The sequence below is a fragment of the Dipodomys merriami genome, unplaced genomic scaffold (genome assembly GCF_024711535.1).
Source record: "Dipodomys merriami isolate MVZ:Mamm:240054 unplaced genomic scaffold, mDipMer1.0.p SCAF_51, whole genome shotgun sequence".
Lineage (NCBI taxonomy): Eukaryota > Metazoa > Chordata > Mammalia > Rodentia > Heteromyidae > Dipodomys > Dipodomys merriami.
Genome location: NW_027206080.1, coordinates 4,156,320 through 4,166,457, shown reverse-complemented (window position 1 = coordinate 4,166,457; position 10,138 = coordinate 4,156,320). Strand labels below are relative to the sequence as shown.

Genomic DNA, 10,138 nt, shown 5'->3' with positions numbered 1-10,138 from the left:
CCCGCCTCCCCCCGCCGGCCCGCCCCGCCCGCTCCGGTCCTCACTCCAACGCGGAGCGCAGACTCCGCCCCCTCCCCCGCCAGCCACCCGAGGGGCTCACCCCCGTAGAGACTCCGCCCCTGTCAAGGCCCCGCCCCCTCCCCCGCCAGCCACCCGAGGGGCTCACCCCGTAGAGACTCCGCCCCCGTCAAGGCCCCGCCCCCTCCCCCGCCAGCCGCCCTAGGGGCTCACCTCCGCTCAGAGACTCCGCCCCGGATCTCGCCCAGCCCTTAATACGCATCAGCCCCGCCCCTCACCCCGCCCCCAACCGGCCTGCGCTTGGGCCCCGCCCCGCCGCGCCCCTCCCCGCAGCGGGCGCGTCCCCTCCAGGGTCGCCTGTTCCTGGGCGGCGGGCCCAACTGTGCTGGCCCGGAAGAGCTGCTGCCGAGGCCGGTTCTCCACCGCTGCCACGGACAAAGGAAACTTCTCCACGTGGCCCGCTTCCCCTTCTCTTCCTCCCTGCTTCCCCTCCCCTCCCCCCTGCTTCCCCTTCTCTTCTTCCCCGCTTCCCCACTCCTCCCTCTGCTTCCCCTTCTCTTCAAGCTTCCCACTTCCCCTCCCCCTCTCCCCCCTCTTTCCCTCCCCCCTCTTCCCCTCCTCCTGTTTCCCCTCCCCCCACTTCCCCTTCCTCTCCTTTCCCCCATTTTCCCTCCCCCTTCCCCTTCCCCCTCTTCTTCCCCTCCCCTGCTCCCCTCTTTTGTTCTTCCCTCTTCTGTCCCCCTCTTCCATCCCCCTCTTCCCTCTGCCTTCTTCCCCCTTCCCCCTCCCAGCTCTGTGACCCGCAGTGGGCAGTGAGCAGGGCCGGCATGAACAGCTGCAGCCAGGCATGGTGACCCACACCTGTGGTTCCAGCCATCGGGCAGACAGAGGGCAGCCTGGTCTGGAGGGCCCTCAGGGAAGAGTCAAGGGGTCAGGGGCCCCCTTTGCAGCCAGCAGACCCAGGGGCAAAGTTCTGAGTCACCAGGGGCAAGTGGGAGGCCTTCCCTGAAACACGCTAAAGCAAAGGTGGGGGAGGCCTCAAGTGATGGCCCAACAAGCACCACAACCTGAGTTCAAAGCCCAGTACACCAGAAACCAGCCGACTTGCTGGGAGCCTGACAAACACCAGGTGTGGGCTTGCACTAGCTGTAATGCAGCCCAGGGCAGAGAACTGGGAAGGCCATAAACCTCCACAGTGCAGCGGCAAATAGAATTACAGCAGGGAAGTGGACCCTGTGCTCATGCGGCACCAGCTTCAGTGGACAGTAATGCCACCGACACTTCAGACCACAAAAGAGATGATAGGAGGTCACTCCGCTCAACACCCAATGGCTGGTTTTAACAACGTTGTAACATGTCTTGGCTGATCAGCTAGCACTGACAGCTGTCTCATAAGACTCAGACACAGACATGAGGCTGTTAAATGTGAAGCCATTGTATCCTCTTCCCACCCACCCAGAATCCAGAGAGTGCATTTTTGGCCAACTCCACAATAACAGATCCTCCTAAATGTTATCAGCCTACTTAAAGGGATGCAAGGGAATGTAGCAGCCACCACAGGACAGGTTGGCCTTACTCATGGAACCAAAGCTTGGAGAATTGACTTTTTAGTATTAGTACTCCCTATTTAAGTTGATGCTCTATGGCCCTACTCTGCCTTAAATCCTCACAATTTGCTGTAATCCCGGCTTCTCAGGAGGAATCATTCAGGAGGCTGGTCTGGGCAGAAAATTAGCCAGAACTCCATCTCAATCCATAAACGAGACATGGTGATTCACACCAGGAATCCCAGCTGGGTATAAAAAATAGGAGGGCCAAGGTCTGAGGCCAGACTCTACCAGAGGAATAGTTAAAGCAGTAAGAGCACTTGAAGCCTGCTGCTGGTGGCTCAGGCCTGTAATCTTAGCTACTCAGGAGGCTGAGATCTGAGGGTCAAGGTTCAAAGCTAGCCCAGGCAGAAAAGTCTGTGAAACTCTTTTTTTTTGGGGGGGGGGTCCAGTCGTGGGGCCTGAACTCTGGGCGTGGGCGCTGTCCCTCAGCTGTTCAGCTCAAGGCTAGCGCTCTACCACTTGAGCCACAGCACCACCTCTGGCTTTTTTTTTTGCTTATGTGGTGCTGAGGAATCGAACCCAGGGCCTCATACATGCAAGGCAAGCGCTCTACCACTGAGCCACTTTCCCAGCCCAAGTCTGTGAAACTCTTATCTCCAATAAACCACCAGAAAACCAGAAGTGGTGCTGTAGCTCAAGTAGCTAGCCTTGAGCTGAAGAGCTGAAGGACAGTGCTCAGGTCTAGAGTTCAAGTCCCATGACTGACAAAAAAGAAAAAGAAAAGAGCACTTGAGATCCTGAGTTCAAACCCCAGCGCCAACAAGAACAATGGTTTTTATGAAGACCAATTCCTGACATTTTGCTTTGAAGCTCCCATGGGAAGGGTCTCTGGCAACAGAAACTGGACCTCCTCCAATTGGCTTTGCGAAACTAAGTATTTTCAGAAAACACAATCCCATTTTTGAACCACGCATGATTTATTGCTGGAGAAGCTCTCAAACTACTGTAAATCTGAGATCATTTAGAAACATGGGCCAAATGCAAAGTCTACCCTCCAGTTGCTGAGAGCAAACTAAAACATTACCTCAGATTTCAACAAACAGGATTGAAATGGCTCCTGACAGAGGAGTTGGCTCCATTAGAAATGTGTGTGTGTGTGTGTGTGTATACACACAAACATATGTATATATAACATGTATATATATATATATATATATATTTTTTTTATGCTCCAGGGAGAAACAAAATCAGCCAAAAGCTAAGTATATAATGAGGTGTACTAGTCTGCATCTCTGTGCCCCTTCCCTGAATTCCTCTAAGAAACTGATGAAGACACGCGGGCAGAGTAGGACCAGTGGTTTCAAACCCTCTTACACCACCATGTGAGGGCAGACACAGTAAGTGTGGTAGTGTCACAACTGGCGTGTGGACATGGGATCATGTGTTATAGTTGTCAGAGCTGGTATATGTAGATGTGAGATCATGCACATGTATCACAAAGCTAGCATGTGGATATGGGGTCACCTGTGTAGAAGTGTTCAGAGCTAGTATGTGTAGACACAGGATCACTGGGTGGAGGTGTCACCGAGCTGGCATGTGGACATGTGTAGAGGTATCAGAGCTGGTGTGTAGAGAAAGGATCACGTGTGTAGAGGTGACACAGAGCTGGTGTATGTGGACACAGGATAATGTGTGTAGAGGTGTCACAGAGCTGGTGTGTGGACATGGGATCATGTGTACAGGTGTCATAGACCTGATGTGTGGACACGGGATCATGTGTGTAGAGGTGTCACAGAACTGGTGTGGAAATGGGATCACATGTGTCACAGCTGGCAGGAGAGTGTGGAGTTGGGGTGGGTCCGGAGTTGTTTCCCCTCCTATGGTAGCAGAGCTGCTGTGGATCATAGTCCATAGCCATACACCAGGAGGTAGATGGTCACCATGGTCCATCTTAGAGCTCAGTGTTGAATGTGATTTCCTGAAGTGCTCCTTCAGGGAAGGGGAGGCGGGGCCTGTGGGTGGGCAGCCCCGCCCAGCCCCACCCATCACATGGACCACTGGTGTCCTCCCAGGCTATGTCTTCAGCTCAAACTTCATTGAATGCTATTCTCCTTTGCCCACCCTGGGTTTCGGATATTTCTAGCCATTTACACGGTGCACACTCAACAACACCAAGTAAAAAGGTGAACCATGAGGCCGCCTTCCCCTGGCCCTCTCAGCTGCAGTCCTGGCAGGAAGCATGGATTTTGCAGACAGGGATCCCTTCATTGCCAAGTTAGCAAGTCTGCACCATGCTCCAACCCTGACTGGACAGGAGTGTGCTGAGACCTTGCAGTCGCAGGGAGGGCGGGGTCTGGCAGGAGGCCTCAGCTGAGTTCCAGTCCTGGGGCCTGACCACAGGCCACACCTGGGAAGGGACTTCTGATGTTTTGCCTCAGTCTCTAGAGGCAGCTTGAAGTTTATAAAATACTCAGGCTCTTCAGTTAGACTGCCTAGGTTTGAGTCCCAGCTCTATTTCCTTTCTCCTTTTCTTCTTTCCCCAGGTGCTCTGCCCTGTCTGTGCCAGTGTTAAGTGAGAAGCAGTGAGTACGTGGAAAACAGCAAATTTACCCATGAGCTCATTGTCATCCAGCTGGCTGTGTCCTGCACCCAGCCAGGCTGTGCCGGTGAGGACCATGCAGGTGGACCTGTCCCTAGCCCACAGCTCTACACCTGGACCCACAGGCTCAAGGCACCACAACCATACTTCTGTTTCAGATATTTACTATTTCTTTTTAACTGCGGGCCTCTCCCTCCCCCTCAGCCTTTTTGCTGGTACTATACCACTGGAGCTGCACCTCCACATCTGGCTTTTGCTAGTTAACTGGACATTTTTCAGCTTGGATTGGTTCTAAAACTCAATATTCAGCCTCCTGAGTAACTAGGATTATAGACATAAGCCACTGGTGCCCAGCTCTCACAGAGTTTCCTGCCTGGGCTGGCTTTGAACTGTGATCCTCAGATCTCAGCCTCCTGAGTAGCTAGGATTACAGGCGTGCCTGGCTGGGCTTGGGCACTGTCCCTGCACTCTTCAGTTCAACGCAAGCGCTCTACTGCTTGAGCCACAGTGCCACTTCCAGTTTTCCAGTGGTTTATTGAAGATAAGAGTCTCACAGACTTTCCTGCCTGGGCTGGCTTTGAACCTTGATCCTCAGATCTCAGCCTCCTGAGTAGCTAGGATTATAGGCGTGAGCCACCGGTGCCCGGCTTCAAAATATTTTTAATAGACCCAAAGTGAATGAGTGCAAGAGAGAGGTCATGTACAGAGGAAGAGAAAATAGCCTGAAGCAGCCCTAGCAAGACAGGTCCACCACCAAACCAGAGAAACCGAGGCATGGTTCAGCAGCACTTAAGTTTTTCCTTTAAGCAGGCTCATGGAGACGGGCTGCAGGCTGTTAGATGCTTACAGGTAACTTTAACCACTGGCTTCTGCTTTGTTTAATCTGTCCAGCGCTCAGCTTGCTTGCACTCACCCCTCAGACATCCCGTGCACACTCCTGTAGGCCGGACACAGAGCCCAGCCTGGGGATGGAGCGGACCTCCTGCTGAAGGACTAGGTGCCTTGGCCAGAGCGGACAGGGAGCCTCTGGCTTGGACTGAGGATGTGGCTCAATGCTATCGTGTGCCTGGCCCATCAAGGCTCTGAATTCAGTCCCCAACACAAGCAGGCCACCAGCTTCACCATCTCATCCTCAGCTTCGGCCGTCCCCCAAGCTCCTCCAACGTGCAGCGGGCGGGCTGGTGTGGTCACCCGGGATGGAGAATGCAGGGAGCCACACAGCTGTCACGTGGCAGTATATGAAATAGCATTGCTGGCAGGGCCGGGCAGGCCTGGGCTCCGGCAGAGCTGGTCAGGGGTTCCTGCACCACATGGCCACCGCTTGCTGAACCCCAAGGCCCAGAGTCTCCAGCCCTGCCTGGAGACTGGAAATGAAGATGCTAGCGCTTTCTGAGCAGCAGCCTTGGACTCGGAAGAAGACGTCTGCAGAGAGGCACTCAGGGCGCTGGGGGCAAGGGCTCGAGCTGCCTCGGTTCCCAGGTCAGCAACAGTCCGAAGGGCACGCACGCAGCCCAGTGCAGGGCTGGAGCTTGCCAGTGGCTCATTAGCCTAATGAAAACCAGACAGCAGCACATAGTGAGCCGTTTGCTTAACAAAAATATGGAACCAAGCCCGAAGGATATTTGGAATTGGCAACAGTTTAATGAACTGCCATTCACCCTGCCTAAAAAAAAGGAATGAGCAACTTTTTAAATGTTCTTATATCTGAATGCAAAACTTGCCCACAAAATAAAAACATAGATAACCCAGTGCCCAAATCAGTGATTTACAGAAATCACTTTGGTTTACATTTATTTTTCCAACAAAGAAGAGAAACACATGATTCGGTAATTCAGTGTCAGGACAACGGCGAATACTGTGTGTGCAGAATCCGTGGTTCTGGCTGTGAGCTGAGGCACACCAACGCCTGTGGACATCTGCGGTTCTCGAGACCGAGAGCTTGTGTGCGGGCATTGCAAGGTGAAACCACGCCCACAGAAGGCGCATGTAACGCCAGCCGGGGAGGCAGACACTCCTGGCTTGTTCCTTGGCTTTGCTCAGCTCAGTCACTAATTTTTGGTTTCTGAAGTAAACATTTTACTGTCAGGACAGCGCCGTGGCCTCATGGATGCCACAGGAAGTGCGCACATACTTCCCTTCCTGCTCAAGCAGCTTGCCCCCAAAACCCATTTTCATGATTTCTGTTATGGTTTGGAGAAGTAAGGAAAGTGATTTCAAGTATTCAATTCCTATCAAAAATTGGTATCAAAAGTAATAAAGGACCTAATTTCTTAATAATTCCATGTCTTAAAAAATAACTTAATGAGCGCAAGGCCCGAGCCTTCATGTACAAATCCACGGCATGACTAGAGTTTCTTGATGCAGCGTGGGGCAGAGTCTGTGTTTAGCACCTCGATGATGGACCTCAACGTGGGAAACGTCTCTGACACGGAGGGGAGAGTCTTGTAAGACGGTGAGATACTGAAAGAAAAGGAGAAGGTCTGGACGTTACCAGTATTCACCAAGTCGGGGCTCAGCCCACGTTACATTCATTCCCGTGCCACACACCACGCCTGCCTCCCACAGGACAACATGGGAAAAGCAGCAGGCACAGTGCCCAGCACCCAGCAGTGGCCTGGGGCCTGAGCTGCTCAGAGCCTCCTCTGGGGCTTGGGAAAGAACACAAAAGGGCCTGTGAGTGTCTGCGGTGGCACATGCATCACAGTGCCACGTTCCCACCTGCGTCGTTTCTCTACACTCACCTCTCTCCCCTCAGACCACAAGCCCTGAGCCGCAAGATGCATGTCCACATGTACCGGGAATGGCAGTGCTCAACTGAAAAAAGTACTGTAAATCCAAGTACAAATTTTGACCTTGAGATCGCACTACTAGAATATGCAAACTAGAAACCCCAAAGAAAAATTCATGGGGGTAAACTGGGTGAGAGCTGTTATCAGACACAAACTCTAGACACGGGACCCAATATGGAATCAGAAGAGTGGCTCCTGTGGATGAAGGTCACAAAGGGCAAAACCGAGGGTGCTTTAGACACAGGCACAAGGTCATGCTGCCCCGGCTGCACTTGCTCCATTGAGTTCAGTCTCATGCCATCTTCCCTGCTCTGGGATCGGGAGCTGGGAAACGAGGGCCTGCAGGATGGCAGTGACCCCATGCAATGCCTCGGTGTCTACCATGCACCCATCATCTCTGCCTAGGCCGCAATAAAGCGCCACCGGTGAACGGAGCTGCAGCTCAGGGTCTGGGACTGGGAGCTGGGAAACGGAAGGCCTGCAGGATGGCAGTGACCCCATGCAATGCTGCAGGGTCTACCATGCACACATCATCTCTCCCTAGGCCACAATAAAGCACCACTGGTGAGTGGAGCTGCAGCTCAGGGTCTGGGATCGGGAGCTGGGAAATGGAGGGCCTGCAGCATGGCAGTGGCCCCATGCAATGCCACGGTGTCTACGGTGATGCATCGTCTCTGCCTGGGCTGCATTAAAGCACCACTGTTGAGTGGAGCTGCGGCTCAGGGTCATCCGGATTCGCTTTGCCGCACAGGACCTGAGCCCAGAGTTGAGAGTGCTTCCACCCGTGCCTCACCCTTGGCCGGCCCTATCTGGAAGCAGAGCTACATTTGCCCTGAATGAGCAGCGTGGCCTGCCTCAGTGAACGCCGGCGGGTAAGTGCCCTGGCATGGGTCAGAGGCGCCTCCGTCCCAGTGACCCCCATCGCCACCTCCACCGGCACGCACCTTTTCAAGTTCATCCAGCTTTTGGCAATTTTGCTGAAGGCCTCTGAGCCAGGTGCTGTCATAGCTTCGAAGTCAACAAGCTGAAAGAGCACGCATCGGCCACAGGATTAGGACAGAGAGGAGGCCACCGCTGGAACGGGCCACACATCCCCATGGTGCCCCTCCTGTGGCCCCACCAGGACCCCTCCTGCTCCTGCTGGTGTCTCCCACAACCCTGGCCAGGTGCCCTTTGTTGGGAGCACATACCTTCCCCTTGGGGATCCTGCCCGCCACTTCCTTGCCACTGGCCATCAGTGCACCCACAATGACGGAGTAGGCGATGACACTGCAAATAGAACATGTGCGGTCGGCCCTGGCCCTCATCACCACCCAGACATCATTGTGAGACAAAACTCCACGGAAGGCCTCTTTGGATTAACATTAAATGTTTAGCTACATCTAAGACTTTTGTTTTGTTTTTAAATATTTTCTTTTCTTTTTCTTTCTTTTTTTGTCAGCCATGGGACTTGAACTCTGGGCCTGGGCGCTGTCCCTCAGCCCTTCAGCTCAAGGTGAGCACTCTACCACTTGAGCTACAGCACCACTTCCGGTTTTGTAGTGGTTTATTGGAGATAGGAGTCTCACGGGATTTCCTGCCCGGGCTGGCTTTGAACCATGATCCTCAGATCTAAGCCTCCTGAGTAGCTAGGATTACAGGCGTGAGCCACCGGCGTCCAGCTTGTTTTTAAATAGTTTCTACTTTACCATTAAAAAATTACTAACTTAAGGAAGCTCAGGGACATTGCGCAGTCCCTGAGTTCAAGCCCCAGGACTGGTAAAACAAGAAAAAGGGGGGGAGGGGGTGGAGTAAATGTCTCCAACATTATCTTTCTGAGAAAAAAGAAGTATTACTAGTTGTTGTTGTTGTCCTGGGGACTGGCCCGGGACCCAACCTGGGGCTGATGGTGCCCACAGGTGGCTGACAGTGGTCCTCACAGGTCCTAGGCCGCCATTTGTTATTTCCTATGTGCATCTGCACAGGTGCAGATGCAGCCCGTCTCCAGAGCAGCTGACCCCAGCATGACCCACTGCAGAAGGATTTATCCACAGTGAAGACGCACAGCGCCACCATTCAGGTTAAGGGGGACGGGGGGGGGGAGGGGGCGGGGGGGGGGAAGGGCACACATAGGGCTCAGTGCCCCACGCCCCTCTACACCCATGTCAGACTACTACCTCTCCTGATGGTGTCAGGCAAGGGTACCATTCTTGGTGTGGGTTTTAGAGCACAAGGCTCCACATCATTTTTAGCAGGGTCTTATTTCACTAAATTTAGTGGGTAGAGGGAGAGAGGGATGTAGACAGGGTCTCACCATGGAGCCCAGGCTGGCCTGGAGCTCACCATCGTCTGCCTCTCCCTCCTAGTGCCAGGATCACAAAATGAGCCACTGGCTCTTAGTGTACTTTTGTACCGATATTCATAACAAGAAGCGTAGCCCCCCCAAAAAAATACATGGTAAATCTTAGCAATTTTCACAACAGGACATCACTTACCTAGATCCTCGAGAGAGAGGTGTTAAATTATAAAAGTAGTAAACTAGCGATAAGATCAAGTTGCAGACAGCATCAGCCTCCTAGAGAAAAAGGACAAGGTTTGTGAACTTACAGCCTAGGCCAGAAGCCAGCATCCCACTGGGTGACAGACACAGCATCACTCAGCAGAAGAGGCATGCCTCTTCCCACGCTCGCTCGCTTCTATGACACAGCTCTTTTTCTAACAAAAGGGTACAGACAGCGCCCAACTTAGATTAGAAGAAGCAACCAGGACTGAGGGAAGAAAATGAGAGAAAAAAATAAGGAGAGTCACAGGCAATCTTCACTGTGGACCAACTTCCTCATTTACATCTTATCAAAGCCTGGACTTAAGAAACTCTAAGAAAAAAATAAATCTGGTTTTTGCTTTGGGAAAAAAAAAACCTCATAAATTTGTATTTTTGCTTTGGAAAAACGATACTAGAAGAGTGATTTACAAGACAATTCAATCTGACTTCAACCATAAGACATCTCATCAAGGTTTTTTTTTTGGGGGGGAAGGCGTTGGTCATAGAGCTTGAACTCTGGGCCTAAGTAGTGTCCTGAGCTCTTCGGCTCAAGGAGAGCACTCTACCACTTGAGGCACGCCACGTCTGATTTTCTGGTGATTAATTGGAGATGGACTTTCCTGTCCAGGCTGGCTTTGAACCATGATCCTCAGATCTCAGC

General features: G+C 52.7%; 1 protein-coding gene across 4 annotated transcripts in view; it reads right to left on the bottom strand.

The window, feature by feature from the left end:
• Window positions 1–5,784: 5,784 nt before the first annotated feature.
• The window catches only part of Ttc13 (tetratricopeptide repeat domain 13), a 63,305-nt gene continuing 58,951 nt past the window's right edge, over window positions 5,785–10,138 (bottom strand). For all 4 annotated transcript variants that reach the window (XM_069998159.1, XM_069998160.1, XM_069998161.1 and 1 more), the window contains 4 exons: window positions 9,431–9,510; window positions 8,147–8,225; window positions 7,901–7,980; window positions 5,785–6,627 (listed from right to left, as the gene is read on the bottom strand). In XM_069998159.1, the coding sequence (XP_069854260.1) occupies window positions 6,513–6,627; window positions 7,901–7,980; window positions 8,147–8,225; window positions 9,431–9,510 (354 nt within the window). In that variant the 3' untranslated portion in view covers window positions 5,785–6,512. The remainder of the gene's footprint in view (window positions 6,628–7,900; window positions 7,981–8,146; window positions 8,226–9,430; window positions 9,511–10,138) is intronic.